Genomic DNA, 20,435 nt, shown 5'->3' with positions numbered 1-20,435 from the left:
GGAGAGATGCCCGCCTCTGCATTGTACTCTTCTCTTCATTGGTCCCCCCATCAGCCATGTCCTCGCGGACACGATGCTGACTCGACGAGCTCGACGTCTGTGCTACCTCGGCTCCCGGCTCGCACGACCTCTCCCTCTTGGCGGTCCCAACCCTCCGCCCCGCGGCTATAACAACACTACTCGCCCCCCATCACATCTCACATCCATCCACACCCCATCCATCTCCTCCATGTCCTACGCGCACTGGCAGCTGTCCAAGGCGCTCGCCGCGGCGTCGTCCCCCGACGCCGAGCTCGCCAAGCGTGCCCAGAAGCGCGCGGCGCAGTGGACCGACATCCTCAAGGGCATGGCGAGCGGCGGCCTCACAATTGGCGCGCGCGTGCCCACCTCCTATCCTGCGTGGGTGACGCTGCAGGTCGCGACGGGAGGGTTCGCAACCGGCACCGCTGTCGCCGAGGGCCCCCTCGCCGCCGACGAGACGGCGCTCGCCACCGAGCTCGGGCTGGACACTGCCGACGCCCCAAAGACACGCGAGGGCCTGTTCGCGTACTTCCTCTCCGAGGACGGGCAGGCGCGCCTCCTGTCAGCACTCGACTCGGGGACGTACCGCATCGACATCCCGGAAGACGCTGCGCTCCTCGCCGTCGCGTACCTCGCGCGCGCGGGCGACGGCGCCGCGGCCCTCGAGATCGTGGAGCGCATCAAGCCGTACGCGCGCAAGCTGCGCTTCATGCCCCGCCTGGGGAGCACCGGCGCCCTCCCGCTCGGCTTCGTGTGGCGGTACGACGCCGCGCGGGCCAAGGACGTGCTCGCCAGCCGACCGAAGCATCCCCGTATTGAGGCGCAGCGCGATGCGATCGCCGTCTGGACGCCGTTCGGGGACAAGGCGCTCGCGCTGTTCGCCGAATACGTTGGCGCTGGTTCGTCCGCGTCCGAGCGCTGGGTAGCGGCTGCAAAGGCGCTGCTCGCAGAGTACGATGAGCTCGCAGCCGCGCACCCCGACTCGGTCAAGCACCGCCGCGTGTCCGGCGCGACGTCCAACCTCGGCGCGCTCGTGTCCGCCGCGCGCAAGCTGGTCTCGGGGGAGCCGTTGACGGCACGCGAGGAGGGCCGCGTGCGTCTGTCTGTCAAGGACATGAGTGCGAAGCGCGCATCTACAGGCTTCACCGCCCTCCGTGCCCGGCAGGCGCGCATCGCTGCCCTGCCTGCGCATAGCGAGCTCGCATCCATCGCGGCCAGCCGGCTGGACGTCCTCGACCTCTCCGCGTCGGAAGGCATCACCGACCTCGATCCGTTCGCCGCGCCGATCACGGCCATTGAGGCGAGCGAGGCAGTGCCCGTGGGAACGCGCCTCCCGCTCGTCGTCTTACGCACACTGGAGCAGAGTCGCGCCGCGCCGGCTGCCGACCTCGTCGCGGATGGCACCATCCCCTCGGCGACAGATTTCAGCACGCTCGTCCCCCGCGCCGTCGCGCCGACCGTTGCGGAGGGATACGACGACGCCGTGCTTGGCCAGCTGATGGCACGCCACCATGCCGCGTTCGCCAAGCGCCGCTCGCTGCTGCTCCTGGGATACGCCCACCAGGTGCGCGATAGTGAGCTGCCGTGGATCGCGCCCCTGCTCCGTTTCCGCAAGCCGCGCGGCGCATTCACTGCCATCAGCAGCGTGGGCCAGACGTCGCTAGCGGCGTGGCCTGGCACTATCCTTCCCAACCCGCTCGTGTCGCAGCTCAACAGCCTGTGGCGTGCGTCGCTGCCCGCTGACACAAATCCAAATCCACCCAAGCGCAAGCCTACAAACGCGAACGCCGATAAGCCACCCCCCGCCCCCTTCCTCGAAGAGCTCGCCTCGGACATCTTCATGGGCGGGTTCAGCGACAAGTACGCCAAGGCTGCCCGTGACGCGGCGCCACTCCTCGCTGGCTCAGTGTATGCGCGGTACTACGATGTCGGACCCGTCAAGGACGTGGCCACAGGCAAGGACCTCGGCGCGCTGTGCTACGAGCGTGTGGACAAGTATGGCAAAGGGTCGCACATCGCGCGCAATGGCGCTGCAATCGAGCAGGCCCAGATCCTCACCACCCACAACCTTGCGCTGCTTGCATCGTTTGGTGTAGAGCCAAATGAGGGCGATGCGTGGGACTCGTGGGCCGTCGGTGCGTGGCACCAGGTCGTGCTGTCCCTGCGACGTGCGGCCAAGAGCTTCACCAACCATCGGTACACGCGCGCGCTTGCGTACACCAAGGACGCGGCGTACGCGCTGCGTCAGGCCCTCTTCTTCCTCCTGCAGGCGGGCGACGGGGCGGAGGACGAGTTTATCGAGGCAGCCAAAGCCGGGTTGCGACCCAACGCCAAGGGCCTCGACGCGTGGGTCAGCAAGGTGTCCGCCAGCGTCATCGCCGGACTCGAGGACGTGATCGCGGGAGGCTCGTTCAACGCAAAGGGCAGGTCGGCCAACGGGCGCCAGCTGCTAGGCTGGAGCCTCGGCAAGCACTGGGTGCTCAAGGACGTGAAGACGTTCGTGCCGATGCGGCCCAAGCCGCCGCCGCCGGCATGGTACACGGGCGTGGCGATTGTGGGGGATGAGAACGAGGAGGAGCAGGACTGGGAGGAGAACCTCGGGTCGTGGGACGCCGATGGCACGCACGAGGATGATGGGCATGACGAGGACACGAAGAAGCCGTAGAACTCGCTCGCTGCATGGACCGTGATTGTCTTGTTGCATATGCACTGTATCATAAGTGGCAGGCGACGGCACGGACACGGGTTAAGGCCGGCGCGGGGCTAAGTCGTTGTGACGTCAGGAACGGCGCGTCACGGTCAGTCGACGACGACGACGATGGCGACAACGACAACAACGTTTGGTGTTTCACCATGTCTCTGACCACGTCGACACGATGCCAAAGGTGAGCATCACACCGCCAGACCACACACTCACGCCCAGCCCAAAGCCCTCCTCTTCGACTGCGACAACACGCTCGTGCTCTCCGAAGACCTCGCCTTTGAGGGCGGCGCGGCGCTGGTCAACCGCCTGCTGGCGCAGCACGGCGTGCGCAACGCGCCAGTGTTTACGGGCAAGCAGCTGATGACGGAGTACGTGGGGCAGAACTTTCGTGTGCTCCTCGCCAACCTGCAGAAGGAGTACGGCTTCTCGCTGTCCCCCGCCGAGGTGGACACGCTCGTTGCGTCCGAGCTCGACAACTTGGTGCAGCGGATCGAGACACCCGGCGAGCTGAAGCCTTGCGTCGGCGTCCACGCCGCGCTGGAGCGCGTCGTCGCCAAGACGCCAGAGTATACACTTGCCGTGGTCTCGTCCTCGGCGCTCTCGCGCGTCAACGCCAGCCTCAAGGCCACGTCCCTCGAGCCCTACTTCGCCGACCGCGTCTACTCTGCCGCGACCTCCCTGCCAGTCCCGACGTCCAAGCCCGACCCGGCGATCTACAAGTTCGCACTGGACAAGCTCGGAGTCAAGCCGCACGAGGCCGTCGCCACCGAGGACTCGCGCAGCGGGACTACGAGCGCCGTCGCCGCCGGCATCCCGACGATCGGATACCTCGGCCCGTATGAGGGCGACGAGAGGGACGAGATGGCGCGTGTGTTGACCGACGCGGGGGCGCGCGTGCTCATGCTCGAGTGGAGCGGGTTTGAGCGGGCGTTGGAGGAGCTCGCGGCGCTGGGATGAGCAGCTCGCTGCCATTGCATGTACATGTTGATCACTGCTGCTGCTACTTACTGGCTGCGGCGACTGACTGGTCAGCACCGATTCACCTCAGGGCAACAACAACAACCCACCTCCACTCACCACCACCTCATGCTCGACCACACGGGGTACCCGGCCCTCGTGAACCAGGTCATCGGCTACGCAGCGGCGCACGCTGCGGCCCCGGGGACGGCACATCCGCGCACGCTGGCAGCGCTGCGTCTCACCTCGCGGGCAGTGCGGGACACGGTCGACGCGGCTTTGCTTCACCACGCCGAGCTGGCCGTCACGACACACGGAGTCGCGCTCATCGCGCCCCGGGATGCGCGCTTCCCGATCTTTGGGGCCGATTCGCCGCCGCCCCGCGCGCGCATGGACATGCCACTTCGCCCGCACCTCGTCCGCATTCTCGACCTCGACCTCGACGACGACGGCGCCGGCGCGCCCCCCGCGCTCGCGGGCCTGTCAGTGTCCACCCTGCGCCGGTTCGCCGACGGGCGGCGCAACGACCGCATGCTGGGCCGCAGCTTGCCGCTGAGCGCGCACACCCTCGTCGACTTCCTCCGCCCGCGCGACGGCGTGGTGGCGTTCCCTGCCGGTGTGCGCCGGTACGTCCTCCACCTGGGCTGGGCGCCGGCGATCGGTTCCAGCGGGCAGTATGCGCACCTGGTCTTTGGGGCACAGTCCCTGCGCGAGGTCGCGCTCGTGCTGCGGCCGCGGGTGATGACATGGCCCGAGGACGAGTACCGCGGCTTGCCGACGTTCGTCGCCGACGCGCTGCGGCTGGGGTTCGAGGTCGTGCGCCGCGGTGGCTCGCTGACCGTCGCCGGTGGCGAACTGGTGCACCCGCTCCAGCTGGGCGGGCGCGAGGGTGACCCCCGCTGGAAGCTCGAGTTGTTTGAGAGTGTCCTCTGGGGTCTTTGGAGGGACGCTGGCTATGACGACGACAGCCGCGAGAGGGTGCGCGCCGTGCGCCTGGTCGATTGGTGGAGAGGGCTTGGGGAGCAGAGGGAGGTCGAGGGCGTGTGGCCCGCTGGCGAGGACGCCTAATAGCAGAAGCAGCCTTCGTAGTGCAATGCTGCTCTATACATCTCACGCATCCCGGCTATGCTACATACAGTCGTGTTCCATACAAGTACAGTACACACACGCTAGCTCTCATTGTCGGCGTATGGCCACCGCCCCTCGATGATCTTACGCTCGTACCCGAGCTCCTTCCACCACTCGACCATGCGAATGACACGTATCCTCGTCTGGACCTGCTCGTACGGGCGCGGGTCGGGGCCCGTGGCCCACGCCTCGCGGATGACCTGCTTGGCGAGCCAGATGGACAGGTATGAGCGGGGGTCGAACTCGTCGTCGGCGTTGCCTCCGAGCTGGAGCGGGTGGACCATCTCTGCGCCGACGATGGTGAGCGTGCCGCCGCGCTTGATCACCTCGAAGGCTATCCTCAGCGCGGAGGTCAGGAAGGCCGGCACGCTGCGGTACTGCTGGTCTGGCTGCCATTCGCGGCGCACGGTCGGCTTGAGCGCCAGCACGACCTCGCGCAGCTTGTCGCCATTGTCCAGCCGCAGCCGCGTGTAGTGCGGCGAGGGGTACACTGCGTCCCAGTGCAGGTGGAGTATGTACCGCCGCACCTTGGGCGGCAGCATGATGGCCAGCGAGTCGGTGATGGTCGAGTTGCGCGACTTGCGATTGCGGGGCACGCGGACGAAGTCGACTACGGTGCGCGCGGGGATCCACGCCGACTCTGGCCGGCTGAGTGTTCGCCGCCAGCGGCGGTCGTTGAACCGGCGCAGCGTGTGCAGCGTCGACAAGCCGGAAAGCAGCGCGTCGGGCAGGCTGGTCGACTCGACCCAGTCGTGGAAGTCGAGGTCGAGCGTGTGGACGTAGGCCGGCTTCCATGGCAGATGGCCCTTTATGCGTACGGGCGGCGACTTGGTGGGCACGAACGCGGGGTATCTTGCGTCGCGGGCAATGACGAAGGCGTACTCTGTGCGCGCGCCAGAGATGCTGTAGTCGTCTGGGACCTCGACGGCCTCGAGCTCGGCGTGCACCAGTAGTCGCCGGTCGACATTATCCCGGAACGCCCTGGACGCAGCCCGGAACGCGGCGAGCGTGCTCAGACTGCAGCTGTCGAGCACGTGGTCGATGATGTCGGGATACGCCGTGTGGTCGAGCATCGGCATGGCATGGATGGGCTGACCAGGTGGCGAGGATAGAGAGTGATGCGTCGACTGCTCGTAATGCTCGTCACAGACCAATGCTGCTGCTGCTGCTGGTGCTATTCTTCGCTCCAGTGTGGTCGTCGTCGCTCGGTGTTGGTTACCGGTAGGCTTGCCTTTCCGGCGCTAAAGCAGCCGCGGCATGAGGTGCCAGCCAGCCCAACCGAGTGCGGGCTTGTAGTGAGCACGACAAGCAAGTCGCAGGATCCCAGCCCAGCCAAACTCAAATGTGACTACCGGGTTCGTCATTTGTTTAGGCTCGAGAGCTCGTGACCTGCCCGACCCTGCTGCCCCTGCCCCCAATGCTGGGTTGCCGGCCTGCCTGGATTGCTGGCTGCTGGCTCCTAGGAGCTCGACCCACGACGAGCCCATACACACAACTCGGCCGATAAGCAAAATTACAACGCGATCTTATATCAGCCACTGGATGCATCGCGTCGCGGCCCTGCTCCCCCTCTGCATCTTGTGTTGACTCTGACATACATCTTACTGCGTCCGCCGCACCCCCGACACTCATGCACCCCCCAAGAAACCTCGCCATCGCCCAGTGGCTCCTCGCTGCCATCACTGTCCTTTGGGCCACAACAACGTGCCGATCTCTGTGCAGCGGCCTCGCGCACGCCCCATTGCTCGACATTGTCGCCGATCACGGCTCGGCGGCAGCAGTGGTGACCACGATCGACGTCGAGGGCGTGTTCGAGGCAGCGGCAGGCTGGCGGCCCGCACTCGGCGATGAGGCGCCATCATCACGGCGACTGCCCGCGCCCGCCGCAGCGGCCCCCGCGACGCCAGCGAGCCCCGGCAAGGCCACGGGGCCGCTCGACCCACATCTCGCCCAAGTACTGCGCGGCGCACCGAGGCGCAACCGTAGTCCCCGGCCTCAACATCACCAGGGCAAAGCCCGTCACCACCGCAACAGCGCTGCCAGGAGCGCGGCAACCCGGCCCACCGCCCACGCCAGCACCGAGGGATACCCCGCCAACGACGTGCTCGTGCCCCCTCCCGTGCCGTCGTGGACTTGATGGCGTGCGCGGTCTAGACTTGTACAGACCAGTGTAATGTAGTGCGATATCGGCTCAATTGTTGACTCGAACGAGGCGCAGCGGGAGTGGAAATTAGATCACCGGAGTACGTCACCGGACAGCCCAGTCAGAGTTGGACACTTGTTCTGCCCTCGGTCCGCGCCATGCCCGCCGCCGCCGACGACAAGGCTCAGGCCGTCACCACGACCCAGCGCGCTGCACTGACACGGCTCATCGCGAGCCTCGACGCCCTTGGATGGGGGTACGACCTGCTCCTTGACGCCGAGGGCGCCCTCGCGATCCGGCCGCACGACGACACTGACCTCGCCGACGACGAGTACGACCACGTCGCGTATGTGTCCGTGCTGGGCGATTTCACCGACGCTATCGTGCACGAGCTGGATCATATCGATGCCTACGTCGTCGACGAGGAGGGCGAGCAACGCAGGGTGGCGGGGCACACGGCGGAGGATGTGCTCGCTGCAGGCCTGTCTGGCCGACGGGGCACCGACCCGTCGACCCACCCCGCACCAGCTGGCCCAGTCGACAACCACATCCTCGCTGACGTGCAGCGTCTTCTCACGGCTCTGGACGCAACGGGCAAACCGTACGCCCTCGCCGTGAGCGGGGGCGGGCTCATCCTCGACGCTGGCGAGCGCAGCGTTCCTGGACGGAGTGTCGACCCCACAGCCTTCACCCTCCTGTCCATCGCGCGCGCGAGCATCGACCACCTGCAAGCGCGCCGTGGGCTCGACGGCGGCGTATTTATGCGCCTGGGGAGGCATGGGGGCCGGTACGACGCCGCCGAGGTTGCGTCCCTCCTTGAGCGGCCGGCACCAGTGCCGATGCAGCTGGAGGATAAGGGGATCGACTGGGACCATCTGCTCGACGGGGAGGAGGGGGATGACGATGCGGCGGAGAGGACATGGGGATGAGGGGGTGAGAGGTGACGGTTCTGCAGGTGGGGGAGCGGCGATGGCACTGCCGCAGCTGGGAGAGCACACGCCAAGGTGGCGGTGACCCCGGCATCCCCAAGTCCTCACGAGCAGACAGTCACAATCGCATGCCACACACCGCCGCCCCGCCGCTCACACGCTGTGCCCACCGTCCATCTTCGCATCCTCGCAGCTGTCGCCTGCACACGGACGGGCCTTGCCCGCTGTGTACCGCTGTGTGCCGGGGTGCCGTTCGTGCGGCTGCCGCTCGGCCTGCCGATGGCGCCGTGCCTACGTGAGCTTGTGAGTGTCCGCAGCACTCGCCACGGCCCGCGGCCGTCGACACGCAAACATACACTGCTGCTGCATAGCTATGCCGACACTGCACCGGCGGTCTAAGGACTCGTCGTAGGCCTGCGGCAACTATCGGCCAACCAGGTCCCCGACAGACGTCAGCGCCGTACGTCGCCGCGTCAAGGTTTGTTTAGCCTGCTGGCGGGGTTCGGGATGGCCGACGCCTGGCGCCGGTATGACGATGGACTCGGGTCTCCCTCCTCGATTCTTGCTTTGCCCCTTCGTGCTGCTTCTGCGTCGTGATCGCACGTTGACTCACTGCTGATCCTAACGCCCGGGTCATCATCGGATGCTTACACACTGGCGACGTGGGTGGACAGGGGATGGCCAGAGGGTGTGTGTGTGGCGGCCGTCCATCTATACGCGCGGACGAGGCACACGCCAAGACTGCGGACGACGACAAGATTGCGCAAGGTGTGACTCTGAGATGAGTCAGAGCTTCATTGCCCGCTCGATGCGGTGCTTGTCTACCCCGATCTCTCGGAGACGCGAGCGACAGCGACGTGGGCGGCAGCGGCCAAACGTATAAGTAGCGGCTCGGCGGGTCACGACTTGTAAACCCAGCAAACTCCTCACCGACCTCTTCCACCACTCCTCCGCTCACTCACCACTCTACCACCCCAAGCACTACTCATAACACACGATGATCCCCCCTGGCGACCTTATCCAGACCGTCAACGGCGGCACGGCCTACGCTACCTTCCTCACGCTCGTGCTCGCTGCCTCGACCCCCCTCTTCAACGCCTCGTCCATCGCCGCCAACGTGATCGGCGCCACCAACGACCTCACCCGCAACGTTGCCGTCCGCTCGTGGTCGCACAACCTCGCCGTCACCGTCGGCATTGGCGCCAACGCTTGGGACCAGCTCACCGGCCTCCCCCGCCCCGCCGAGCTGCGCCCCTTCGAGGCAATCAACGGGAGCCAGTACGCGCCCGCGACCCCAGGCGACATCTTCTACCACATCCGCTCGGACCGCCCCGACCTCCCCTTCGAGTTTGAGCGCCAGCTCATCGACCAGTTCAACGGCAGCGTCAAGGTCCAGGACAAGGTCACCGGCTTCCGCTACTTTGACGCGCGCGCGCTCCAGGGCTTCGTCGACGGCACGTCCAACCCCGTCGGCTCGCTCATCGACCCCGCCACCCGCGTCAACGGCAGCATCGACCCCAACGGCGCGGGTGGTAGCTACCTCCTCACGCAGAAGTACTCGGTCAACCTCGACAAGTGGAACCAGCTCCCCACCGACCAGCAGGAGAAGGTCTTTGGCCGCACCAAGCCCGACAACATTGAGCTCCCCGACCAGGCGCCCGCCGACCAGAAGCCCCACAAACAGCTCACGACGGTCATTGTCAACGGCACTCAGCACGACATTGTCCGCGACAACATGCCGTTTGGTGACCCTTCGGAGGACGAGTTTGGCTGCTTCTTCATTGGCTATTCGGCCGCCGTGTGGGTCCTCCAGCAGATGCTCGACAACATGTTCATCGGCGTCCCACCCGGCAAGTACGACCGCCTCCTCGACTTCACCGCGGCCGAGACGGGCAACTATTGGTTCGTGCCGTCTCTCGAGATGCTTCTCACCATCGGCGGCAACTAGGCCTGCTTCATGGGGCGGGCACTGGACCCTTTATAATGATGTTGGATAGGATATAATGACATTGGATATTCACATGCATTGTTGTAGATAGCAACGTTAGCAACATTGCATTGGGAATCGGCTGGGGATGTCGGCTTGAGCCAGGGTGGTGGCGCCACACATCCAAGAATATCTTACATCCTTCCTATCCTTATCGATCCTAACCCTTCCAGACACCGCTATCAAACGTTGCTGTCGTTATCGCAGACATTGACGCCCTGTGCACCGCAGTCATGGTATGGTACATTATTGCATACGCCCCCTGAATACAGTTTATGAGAGCTAATATTGTGTGGCAACGATGCCACGGCCAGAGTTACTGTAGATACCGCCTACAATAACAAAGAGGAGGAGAAGAGTCTTAAATACACAAAGACTGGTGGACCTTACGACGCGCAAGCGAAGGGGTGGTGGAAGGTGCCCTTCGAGTAGCCGGTCTTGATGCTCATGCCGGCCGAGTAGAGACCGAGAGGCGTGATGGCGCACGAGATGGCAATGACGAAGAGGGAGAAGATGTAGAAGAACCACTTGGAAGGGGTGTCAATGGCACGCTCCTTCTCGCCCTCCTTCTGGAAGCGGGGGTGGTTGTCGTAGATCCAGAGGAAGCCGGCACCACCGCAGACGAACCACACGGAGAAGAGGGAAGAGACGATGGTGAGGAGGGGGTTGAAGAAGGGGATGAGCTCGGAGAGGATGAAGCCGGCGATCCACATGATGGCGACCATGAGCATCCAGTACATCTGGGCCTTGAACGACTTGGAGGTGAGGAGGGGCGAGTTGCGGAGGGTCGTGACGTAGATGTACTTGATGCCGACGTTGGCGCCGAGGATACCCGAGACCATGATGGTGACAAAGGCAAAGGCGTAAGCGGCAATGCCGAGCTTGTGGTCGAGCATGCCGATGGCGGGCGAGGTGGTGTAGTCGCCGCCGTAGCAGTAGATGACGGTGCCGACGACAATGTACGAGATGGTAGCGACGATCTGGGACATGGCGAACGACTTCTTGAAGTCGTTGGGCTTCTTCATCTCGGAGCAGAACGAGAAGCAGGCCATGTTACCGCCGTACGCAAAGACAATGTTGGTGAAGGCACCGAGGACGTCGGTGAGGGTCGCGTGGGTAGGCGCGGCGTGGTACGAGACGGGCTTCTTGGCGATTTGGGCCGTGAGCTTGTCCGAGTGGCGGCCGATGCCGACGCCAATCATGTTCATGAAGGACGCGACGAAGATGCAGGCGAGGGAAACAAACGAGAGCCACCAGAGCTTGTGCCACTGGCGGTTGTACGACATGACGATGGACACAATGGTGACGATGAAGCCCCACCACACGTTGCACATGGCGTGGTTGGTCATGAAGTCGAAGGCCGTCTGGCCGACGAGGACGTGAGAGCCGGCGAGACCAGTGGCCTGGGAGCGTTAGCGAGCATGCCAAGAAACCCGGCGAATGAAGATTCGATTCGATTCGCCTCGCCGCCACAAGCACCCACCTTGAGAACCATGCCCCAGCCAAAGATGCGCGCACCCCACTTGCCGAACACGACACCACCAGCGTCACCAAAGTGCATGACACCCATGTGGCGGACCTTGAAGTCGACCATGATCCAGGCAGTCAGGAAGGCGACGGTGCCGAGGCCGAGGGTGGTGATGATACCGCCGGCGAGACCGAGACGCTGGAAGACGGAGGGGAAGGAGAGGATACCGAGGGCAATGTTCTGGGGTGTGTTAGTGGGTTGTGAATTAGACGAGGTAGCGACGAGCGAGCGACGAGGCAGGCAGGCACTCGTTCGCTCGCTACCATCGCTCACGACCGCCACTTACCTCGGCAGTGGCGATCAGACCAGCGCGGAACCAGCCCATGGTACGGAAGTCGACATAGTCGCCGTCGTCCTTGGCGTCACGCTGCTGGTGGAAGGGGTCGACCTCGAAGTTGGACTCGAAGATGGGGTCGAGGCCGGCCTCGGCGCCAGTAACGTGCGCCGTCTCGGCGTGCTTCTCGTTGCCGTACGAGGTGCCGGTGACCTCGGTGCCGATGGACACGGTCTTCTCAATGTCTCCTGGGGCCATGGTTGTGTGAGAGATAATCAGAAGAAAGGGGGGAGAATGGGAATGCCTCTGGCCAGAGAAAAATCCTATATCTACCCTGGGCCAGCGGGCCGCAGCTGACAAAGTTGCATGCGCTCGTCGACGACAGCGTGTGGGGGTTTGCGGGGCTCGACCCTCGGTCTTTCGTGGGGCTGGCGAGGTCAACGAGGCCGCGCGACGCCTGCCTGCCGGCGCGTGAGCGAGCGAGCGAGGACCAAGGCTTTCGGAATCGCCGTGTCCTGCTCTAGCCGTGGGCTATGCGCGCGCGCGTGCGTGGGTGGACGACGGCCGCCCGCCGCCACTGCTGTCGGATACACGTCGTCTGACTCGGCGACACCTGGAGTTAGCTCGCTCGCTCGCTTGCATCCTTTTCCCATCGCGATTATTCCAATCGGCTGCCCGTCTGGCCCTGCCAATCTCTCGTCTGTGCCCTGGAACCGTAGGTTGCCGATGGATACAGGCCACAGAGCGCGCAGGCGGCACCGGCGCCGGTCCCCGTCCCTGAGGCACATGGGCAACCTGACTGCCAGCATGCCGCTTTCCAGCCGCCGGGCTCTGCATTCGCCCGCCGGCCGGAACCAGGATGGGGCGCTGGGCTGTGGACATGCAGTGGCTTGGCTGCTGGCTGCTCGCTACATCCCTGCGCGCGCAAATCTGGTGGTGCGAGGGACTGGACGGCGAACACGTCGTCGGTCGTCGTCCGTTTCAGTTGTGCGACGACACCACGATGGCTCGGTAAAATTTTTACGGTGTCCAAGGTGGCACCAGTCTGTATTTGGAACCAGCTGATGGCTTGGCGCGTGCCCGTGCAAGCAGGTGGCTCGCTCGGGTGACTTTGACTGATCACCACCCACCCACTCGGCCTGGGTGACCCGAGCAAAGCTTCATACACACCCCCGCCGCTGCATGCATCCAGCGGAGCACGGAGCAGAGTCGGATGAACAGCAGCGAGAAAATTCGAAACAATCAGCGAGCTCTTCGCAATACCACAGCAGGTGTTGGCCATTCGCTGCCCAACCTAACCGTTAATCCCCGTCAGGGAAGTTTTCAAAGTCGGATCAGGCCCGCCAGATGACCGAACGACTCGGCCGTCTCGCTTGATCTCAGCGACGACGGTCCGCAGCAGCCCAGCGCCAGCGCAGCGTCGCGGCTGGCGGGCAGCCCCAGGAGCCGAATCGAATTGCGAATCAGCAGTACAAGCGGTAGCGAGGCACGTCACCCACCCACCGACGTCGGCGGCGGCAGCGGTACCGGCACCGACACCGCGGCCTGGCGGCCCATCCCATCAGCGCGCATACAGCATGCCCCGCACACCCCGCACGCTCGTTGTCGCCGAAACGTCGGCCCATCGGCCCTCGGGGCGACGAACGCACATTCCACGGCGGCCCGCGGCGCCGTCCCACCCCCGGTCGACATTCGTCAACCGGGTGAGGACGGGGCGCCTTGGGGCGACCGACGGGCGACGACGGGAGCCTCTCGACTGCGCTCACGGGCCGACATGCACGCCGCAGTGTTCGTTAGCAGTTGGGAGCTGGGATGGGGCAACGGTAGCCCCGTTCACGTCGCCCATGGAGCCGTGTCAAGCGGCTCTCCCCGGCGGTCACTCCCCACGCAGCCTTGCTCCGAGCGAGCGGGACGTCGGGTGGGGGCAGGTGGGGCACTCGTGTGACGTATGGTAGCTGCTATGTTTACAGTTTACTTTGGAGCCAGGATGTTACCCGCGGAGCAGAGGGGCCAGGCTCGAGCTGATGGTGGGTTGTCGGCTTCTCGCCGCTGTCAGCTGATCGTTGACATGCGCCGCGAGTGGGGCGGCCACTGTCTCAAAGAGCGGTAGTCGAGTCGACTCGCTCGCATGTTTGCTAGCAATCTCCTCGCCACAAGCCACCGCGTGCGAAGTGGCTTACGCGATGTGAGCCCCGGGGTCCACAACGGCGACACGGCGTTTACCGGCGCAGAGGACCGTGACGCAACTGCTCCCTGTCGATCTTACCGAGGTTAGATAGGGCCAAACACGCGCTCATGCCTCGTCCCCTTCGGCAGCAGCTTCTTCCCCCTTGCTTGCACCGCGCTCGGTCTCGCGACTGCAAATAGACGACACAGAGGGGGGTGGGGGTGGTCGGCTGTCAACGCACGGCCGCCTCGACCCCGGGTAAGCCCAGCCGCCATCCGCCAGTTGTCAGTAGCGAGGGTCAGCGGTCAGCACTCGGTCATGGCGTCAGTGACACCGGCACCCCTCGTCCCGTCCACACGACGCTTCCATGGCCTGCTATGGCGTGAGAGTACCACGACGTCTCCACGCAACCTCACACCTGCCGTGTTGTCTTGACTTCTGAACTTGCCCCTCATGCGCGCCCCACGACCATTAAAAAACGCCCATTGCCAGCCCCTCAGCCATTCCCTCTCCGACCTCACGACAGCGCTTCAAATCCGCCTCTGGGATCGTCTTGGTGGCGAGGATGCGTTCTGGCGCCTGCGCGTGCGTGCACACAATCGTCCCGTCCATGGCCTTGCGGAGGCGCCAGCCGGTCGCAATGCGGTCGAGCTGGCGGAGCGCATTGGCCCCGTCGCTGCCCGCGCAGATGAGCACAGCGTATGCGCGCCCGTTGAGCTTGTCTAGGCAGGGGTAGTAGCACCTGTCGAAGAAATCCTTCATGACGCCGCTCATGGACGCGAGGTTCTCGGGCGTCGCGAAGATGTAGCTCGAGGCGTTGAGCAGGTCCTCGGGCTCGGCCTCGGCAGCGTGCACGAGCTGCACCTGGATGGGCAGTTGCGCCGCGTCGCCAAAGTCGTTCGGGTCGACGGAGAACCGCACGTCGGCCTCGTTGGCCACGCCCGTCGCCGCCTCCCACGCCGCCTGTGCCATCTGTCGTGTCCCGTCCGTGTACGAGTGGTAGACTATGAGCAGGGTTTTGGCCTCGAGCTTGGGTCGGTCGGGCGCGCGCGCAGGCGACGTGGTTGATATGGGCCTGGGCGAGGGGAGGGGTGTGGGCCGCCGAAGGGTCGGGAGGGTGCTGCTGAGTGCGCCGAGGACTGGTAGAGCGGATGGCCGGGTGCGTTCGGGTCGCGTGAGCGTCGCTACTGTGGTGATGGCGCGCCGTGGCCGCGCCGCGCTGGTGAGGCTGAAGCTAGCCGTAGCTGTCCTCAGCGCCCTTGCCGATATCCCCCATGGTGATCTCGTCTGCATTGTAAGCGTGTCGCGTGTCGAGTGTTGTTGTTGTCAGTGGTGAGAACGAGTGCGATGGACAACGAGTTGGACATCGCTCGGCAATGACGTCGGGCCGTACTCGTTCCGATGGGTGAAATTTGATCCCGCTAATAGATACATCATGAACATTTCTAATCGGCGATCGCCGAGATTGTAATTCAATTAGGATTCCCACTCTGGACGATGTGTCCCAAGAGGCTGTGGCATGATATCCCACCCAACATCGGCGCCGTCAATCAGCCCGACGTGCTTCGTAGAGTTGAGGGCCCCAAACCCGCTCTCGCGGGTCTCAAGGAGGGCCTGCACGTCGGCATCTTCGAATGCAGAGTCGCGGACGGCAAACCCGTCCTCGAGCCGTCCCAAGGCCGCGAGCCAGCGCTGCACGCCGCCGAGGCTGACATCGACGTTGTAGCTCCCGCCCTCGGTCTCCCGGCGGTGCAGAGCCGCAAGGATTCCAAAGGCAAGGAAGTAGCCCGCGCCGTGGTCTAGTGCTTGGGTCGGCAGCGGGCGCGCGACGACGTTGGCGTCCCCGGCCGCAACTGCTTCGGACACGTTCATCCCCGTTGCCGTCTGTACCAGGCTGTCGAAGCCGCGGCGGTTAGCCCACGGCCCGTGCGGTCCCCACGCAGACAACCTGTACTGTCAGCACATGCTTCTTCCTGCTGCACGCACGACGCATAGATGATCCCCGGGTTGATTGCCCGCACGTCGTCGTACCCGAACCCGCGTGCGGCGAGCGAGCCAGGGCGGTACGACTGCAGAAACACGTCGGCGCCAGCCACGAGCTCGCGCAGCTTGGCCCTGCCGTCCTCTGTGTCGAGGTCGAGCTGGGCGGTCCGCTTCCCGCGCCCCACGTCGCGGTCGACAGCCGGCAGGTCGGGCAGGTTGAGCGACGTGATCCACAGCATGTCGGCACCGTACGCGGCCAGCGTGCGCCCTGCTACCGGGCCAGCAATGATGCGGGTCAGCTCGAGGACGCGCAGGCCGGCGAGCGGGCGGCGGGCGACCACTTCGCGTGGAGCAGCCACAAAGCTCGGGCACGCGTGGTGCCCGTCGCCGGTCCGCGTGATCTCAGGCAGCGGCAGCGTCGCCTCGGCCTGCACCTCAGCGGCCCACTCGGCCTCGCTGCGGAGAGCGTACGCGCACAGCCCGGCATCATGCGCGGCGTCCTCGAACGCGACCTTGCCCCAGCTCTTGATCTTCTCCGCCACCTCGGCGCGGTCAGCAGGGCGGCGTTCGCACAAGAGCAGCTGGAGGATACCCTCGCAGTGGTGCGGGAAGTTGTCGTGGATGCGAACGTGCCCGTCGGCGACGGTATGCAGGCCACCAATAGGTCCCCATGGGTTGGGCAGGCGTTCGCCGTCGAGCCGCGTGAAGTGGTCCGACTTGAATGCGATGGCTGCGGCGGAGGTGTCGACCGAGACGGGGGCGGGGGGCGTGCCGAGCCTGTCGGCTTGGACTTGCGACGCGCCGAGGGCTGCGAGTGCTATGGACGCTTGGGCGAGGTCTGGGCTCAGAGTTAGCGAACGCCGAGATGGTCAACTTACGGCCAAGCTTGTAACTTGATGGCAGCGTGGGCTGGGGGCCAGGAGGGGATGTGAAGGCCGCCAGGGTGCTCTCCGGCAACCCGGCCGCTAGCCAGGCGTGCGCTATCGAGTCGCGCGACGTAGCCATGGTGTGTACGCTGCGCAGCTGGAGAGCTCTCCGCGCTGCGAGCATGAGTTAGTGGGCGGTGAGCAAAGGCGAGATGGCATGGGTGGGTTGAGGTTAAAGTGTGGACCGGTCTTCGAAATCGGCACACGGTCAAGTCCGCCGCAGCGTCATCCGCTCGGCCCGGCACACATCTCGGCATCCCTCCGAGGCGGCGGCGCGGGGGCCCGTCGCCGGCTGGCGATGGCAGTGGCCGTATCTCATGCAACGATGCTAACTATAACTACAGGTCGGTCAATCGGGGACACAGTTATGCCTAGGCGCTGCTGGCTGGCTCTGCCCCTCGTGGCTACATGAACTTCAAGCTAGCAGGCCGCAGCCGGCTACAGCCCCCACACACCCGCGTCGTCGTACTCGAAGCTATCGCTCTCGCCGTCCGCGTCGGCGCTGGTGAACTCGTCGCTCGTGTCCGGCGTGGGGGCGACAAAGTCGCTCATGTCTGGCACGTTGGCGAGAAAGTCACTCATGTTCGGCGCGTCGGCGAGAAAGTCGCTCATGTTTGGCGCTGAAAGCTCCGTGGCGAGGATCGCGGTCATGTCGGGGAGAGCGTCGATGTCGAACACTGGGATGAGGTGGTCGATGCTGTCGAGACTGGGTTCGAGCTCGGAGACGCCCTTGTCGAAGCTCTCGAGGTCGAGGTCGACTGCATCGACTGTCTGGGTCTCCTGGAGTTTGTCGAGAAGGAGACTGGCGAGGATGATGTCCGCTGGCACGTCATAGCTGACCATATCCTCGAGCTCGACTACCCGCCCGACGGGGACATAGTCTTCCTCACAGTCCCACGTATCGCTTGCGTCGTAGCGGCAGTTGAACGGGTCAAAGCAGTCGGGGTGGCACTGGACGTCCGAGTCGGAGTCGGTGTCGTAGTTGTCGCTGTTGTCATTTCCATTGTGGACGGTATCGCCGTTGTCATTGTCGACATTGTCGTTGTCATTGTTGTCCTCGACTTCAATGTCGATGTACCCGCCCGCCTCAGCGCACACCTCATCCTCCCACACCACCCCCGGGACAACAAGCCGGTCCAAGTCCACAACGTCGAACGGCAGGCTGACGTCCTGGACCGGCGGCGTCCCGTTCGTGGCGACGAGGAGCGGGATCGTGGGCAGCGCCATGTGGTACAGGGGCCAGGTGTACGGGCGCGGCTTTGCGCTCTTCGCAGCGGCTCCGGCAACCTTCGTGGCGCCGCTCTCCTCCCTGGCGACCTGCGTCCCATCGTCACTACACATTGTGCTCGACCCTTCGGTGCCCTCGTCGTCGGTGTCGTGCTCGACCCCCGCGTCGTACACGTGCTCGAAGCACCGCAGTACGGCCTCCGCGAGCGTATCCTTCACCACTTCCCCGTCCATGGTCCACGGCGCCTCGTGGATCGGGTCGAAGGCGGCCACGTCGATGGTGACGGCTGCAGCCTCCTTGGGCGGCAGGCACATGATGTACAGCGCCTTGGAGACGAAGCTGAACACTTCGGTATAGGGCTGGAATGTCATCTTCCTCGGGGCAGCGTCCTTCGCCTGCGTGTCAGCTGGCACTTAAAGCTTACTTACCATCTCGTACGCGACCCACACGACGGCATTGACGACCCAGTCGTCGAGCTCACGAGTTGCCACCCTGTCGTCAGCTCTGTTACCCAGGTGCCACGTACAGTTCGTCCGCCTTCGCGAGGATGCAGAGCGCGACGCAGCCCTCGTCGACCGCCTTCCAGTCACCGTCGAGCACCGCGAGCTCCCACGTTAAACTCGCGTCGCGCGCCGCCGTGCGGAGACGGCGCGCGTGTGGCGTCACACTGGGGTCGAGGACTTCGCTGGCGCACCACGCCGTGCGGGGGAAGCTGCGGCTTGAGGTTGCCATCATGATGAGCGTAATGGTTGTGATGAGGACCAGGATTGACTGAGATGCCGTCGCTTTACGGGTTGGCTACCGTCGGTGCTAGGACATCACTGCCCGAGGCCATCACTGCTCGAGTCCATCACTGCTCGAGGCCATCATTGCTGATGTTTACGCTGCTGCGTTGTTTGTAGTGTTGTGATCCATCACTCGGTGCGAGGGGGAGACGGTGATGGGGTGGAGCTTTGCCACAACGCCGATTCGCCACAACAACACGTCACGGGTCATCTCGTCAGCCAGTCGACTTGCTATGTATTGATAACCTAGCCTCGCATAACCTGCCACTCTTGACAAAGAACACGTGAAGGTGCATATGCAGTGCATATGGTCGTCATGATTTGCAGTGTGCTTGTGTCTCCCGTTGGTGCCGGTTCGTCGGTGCACGGCATGACGCGCGTGGCGGTGCCATCGCGGCGCCGGTGGTGCCAGTGAGGCTGGGCACGATGCTGATCACCACGACTCCCCTGATGCTTCATGCTGTGAATATAAGCAGCAACAGACAGGCAGCAACAACAACAACAGCATCACTACAATCTCGAGCTTTCACACATCGACACCATGGCATTCAATCCGTACTATGGCAGGGATGGCATGGCCATGAACAGCAGCGGTGACATGTACTACCGCCCCGACCCGGGGATGGTGCGCGCCGAAATCGCGACATACATGAACTCGACGCGGCCCATGGGGCGCGGGCGCATCAGCGTGGCGGGGCAGCAGCTGCTCAAGCGGCTGGAATCAGGCTCAATCGGCCCTCTGTGCGTCGTGTCGTGACGCGGCCACGGCAAGGATGCGCCCGCTGACCCACCGCAGCAAGGCCGAGACCCTCCTCAGCGCCCACGTCAAGGCGCAGCGCAACGCGCTCGAGTCGACGCGCAAGATTGCCGCGGAGCTCGAGAAGATGGAGGACAAGGTTGGCCTGCCTCTTGCTGCCCGTAGGCGCCGCTGACGCCTCCAGATCGATCCGTCCCTCGCGCCCGCGTTCCTCGCCGTTCGCGAAGAGTTCGGCCTGCCAGAGTCCGAGGCGCTCGTTAGACGGGGCCTGAGGGATCAGGCCGCGAAGAGCTTCGAGGCGAGCCGGAAGCGGCGCGTTGACCAGCAGCCACCAGCTTACACCGACGGTGGGGCCGGTAGCAGCAGCATCCTGAGCGGGGCACCAGCACCCAACGGCGCGGACGCGAACGCGAACGGCAGCACCAGCACTGACACCTCACGCCTACTGGAGCAGCTGCGCGCCGCCGAGGACGCACGCCGCACCGCGGAAAACGAACGGAGGAAGGCTATGGACATGTACCTCGCTGCTGAGGGCGAGCGGGCTCGTTTCGAGGCCGAGCTGCAGTCGTGCAAGTGTAGGAGGGAGAGTGGGAGGGAGACAGGCGAGCGGCGATGGTAGGACGACGCCCGGGGCGGGGACGCTAGTGCCAGCCCTCGACAGCCGGCCCCCTGGAGTCTGGGGTGAGGGACTACCAGTAGCATATGCATCATGAGACCTGGTCGGAAGTGCATCCGGCTACAGGCGTACATGGTGATGGAGAGCGCGTGTGATGTTGTCGCGGAGGGAGTTATGTATGGCCAGCGCGAGGGAGTCGACAGACCCGGAACTCGGGGACGGTCTAATTAACACAAGGCGATCTCGGGCTCTACTTCCTTCTTCTCAAAATCGACCTGCCCATGCTGCAGACAAGTATACAT

At 64.6% G+C, this 20,435-nt stretch overlaps 11 protein-coding genes across 11 annotated transcripts; 7 read left to right on the top strand and 4 right to left on the bottom strand.

Annotated features, from left to right (window-relative positions):
* Window positions 1-229: 229 nt before the first annotated feature.
* LOC62_05G007585 (uncharacterized protein) lies at window positions 230-2,686 on the top strand (the record flags this gene model as incomplete). The annotated part of the gene is made up of 1 exon (XM_062774104.1): window positions 230-2,686. The coding sequence occupies one exon, from the start codon at window positions 230-232 to the stop codon at window positions 2,684-2,686; it is 2,457 nt and encodes an 818-aa protein (XP_062630088.1).
* A 184-nt stretch (window positions 2,687-2,870) lies between these two features.
* Window positions 2,871-3,719, top strand: TM_1254 (Phosphorylated carbohydrates phosphatase). The gene is made up of 2 exons (XM_062774103.1): window positions 2,871-2,906; window positions 2,945-3,719. Exons 1-2 carry the CDS (start codon window positions 2,898-2,900, stop codon window positions 3,680-3,682), a joined length of 747 nt encoding a protein of 248 aa, XP_062630087.1. The 5' UTR covers window positions 2,871-2,897; the 3' UTR covers window positions 3,683-3,719.
* Window positions 3,720-3,811: 92 nt separating this feature from the next.
* On the top strand, window positions 3,812-4,750 carry LOC62_05G007583 (uncharacterized protein; the record flags this gene model as incomplete). The annotated part of the gene is made up of 1 exon (XM_062774102.1): window positions 3,812-4,750. One exon carries the CDS (start codon window positions 3,812-3,814, stop codon window positions 4,748-4,750), a length of 939 nt encoding a protein of 312 aa, XP_062630086.1.
* A 101-nt stretch (window positions 4,751-4,851) lies between these two features.
* Window positions 4,852-5,889, bottom strand: LOC62_05G007582 (uncharacterized protein; the record flags this gene model as incomplete). Its single annotated transcript, XM_062774101.1, has 1 exon — window positions 4,852-5,889. The coding sequence occupies one exon, from the start codon at window positions 5,887-5,889 to the stop codon at window positions 4,852-4,854; it is 1,038 nt and encodes a 345-aa protein (XP_062630085.1).
* Window positions 5,890-6,440: 551 nt separating this feature from the next.
* LOC62_05G007581 (uncharacterized protein) lies at window positions 6,441-6,947 on the top strand (the record flags this gene model as incomplete). Its single annotated transcript, XM_062774100.1, has 1 exon — window positions 6,441-6,947. One exon carries the CDS (start codon window positions 6,441-6,443, stop codon window positions 6,945-6,947), a length of 507 nt encoding a protein of 168 aa, XP_062630084.1.
* Window positions 6,948-7,111: 164 nt separating this feature from the next.
* Window positions 7,112-7,882, top strand: LOC62_05G007580 (uncharacterized protein; the record flags this gene model as incomplete). The annotated part of the gene is made up of 1 exon (XM_062774099.1): window positions 7,112-7,882. The coding sequence occupies one exon, from the start codon at window positions 7,112-7,114 to the stop codon at window positions 7,880-7,882; it is 771 nt and encodes a 256-aa protein (XP_062630083.1).
* Window positions 7,883-8,879: 997 nt separating this feature from the next.
* Window positions 8,880-9,830, top strand: yfeX_1 (putative deferrochelatase/peroxidase YfeX; the record flags this gene model as incomplete). Its single annotated transcript, XM_062774098.1, has 1 exon — window positions 8,880-9,830. One exon carries the CDS (start codon window positions 8,880-8,882, stop codon window positions 9,828-9,830), a length of 951 nt encoding a protein of 316 aa, XP_062630082.1.
* Window positions 9,831-10,106: 276 nt separating this feature from the next.
* Window positions 10,107-11,952, bottom strand: mtr_22 (N amino acid transport system protein). The gene is made up of 3 exons (XM_062774097.1): window positions 11,684-11,952; window positions 11,353-11,577; window positions 10,107-11,272 (listed from the first exon to the last, which is right to left on the bottom strand). The coding sequence occupies exons 1-3, from the start codon at window positions 11,927-11,929 to the stop codon at window positions 10,256-10,258; spliced, it is 1,488 nt and encodes a 495-aa protein (XP_062630081.1). The 5' UTR covers window positions 11,930-11,952; the 3' UTR covers window positions 10,107-10,255.
* Window positions 11,953-14,309: 2,357 nt separating this feature from the next.
* On the bottom strand, window positions 14,310-16,901 carry frc_1 (Formyl-CoA:oxalate CoA-transferase; the record flags this gene model as incomplete). The annotated part of the gene is made up of 4 exons (XM_062774096.1): window positions 16,700-16,901; window positions 15,825-16,659; window positions 15,370-15,786; window positions 14,310-14,913 (listed from the first exon to the last, which is right to left on the bottom strand). The coding sequence occupies exons 1-4, from the start codon at window positions 16,869-16,871 to the stop codon at window positions 14,310-14,312; spliced, it is 2,028 nt and encodes a 675-aa protein (XP_062630080.1). The 5' UTR covers window positions 16,872-16,901.
* Window positions 16,902-17,185: 284 nt separating this feature from the next.
* Window positions 17,186-18,710, bottom strand: LOC62_05G007576 (uncharacterized protein; the record flags this gene model as incomplete). Its single annotated transcript, XM_062774095.1, has 3 exons — window positions 17,186-18,370; window positions 18,404-18,467; window positions 18,502-18,710. The coding sequence occupies 3 exons, from the start codon at window positions 18,708-18,710 to the stop codon at window positions 17,186-17,188; spliced, it is 1,458 nt and encodes a 485-aa protein (XP_062630079.1).
* Window positions 18,711-19,301: 591 nt separating this feature from the next.
* LOC62_05G007575 (uncharacterized protein) lies at window positions 19,302-20,136 on the top strand (the record flags this gene model as incomplete). Its single annotated transcript, XM_062774094.1, has 3 exons — window positions 19,302-19,501; window positions 19,557-19,656; window positions 19,702-20,136. 3 exons carry the CDS (start codon window positions 19,302-19,304, stop codon window positions 20,134-20,136), a joined length of 735 nt encoding a protein of 244 aa, XP_062630078.1.
* Between the last annotated feature and the right edge of the window lie 299 nt (window positions 20,137-20,435).

This window comes from Vanrija pseudolonga, chromosome 5, assembly GCF_020906515.1.
Source record: "Vanrija pseudolonga chromosome 5, complete sequence".
Taxonomy (NCBI): domain Eukaryota; kingdom Fungi; phylum Basidiomycota; class Tremellomycetes; order Trichosporonales; family Trichosporonaceae; genus Vanrija; species Vanrija pseudolonga.
Note: the sequence above shows the minus strand (reverse complement) of the source record. Positions and strands in the feature narration are given on the sequence as shown.

Excerpts from the sequence above, each read along its gene's own strand:
- mtr_22 (XM_062774097.1), bottom strand. The coding sequence starts at position 11,929 with ATGGCCCCAGGAGACATTGAGAAGACCGTGTCCATCGGCACCGAGGTC. Across the intron at positions 11,578-11,683 it reads GTCTGATCGCCACTGCCGAG|AACATTGCCCTCGGTATCCT; the intron begins GTAAGTGGCGGT and ends AACACACCCCAG. Across the intron at positions 11,273-11,352 it reads GCTGGGGCATGGTTCTCAAG|GCCACTGGTCTCGCCGGCTC; the intron begins GTGGGTGCTTGT and ends TAACGCTCCCAG.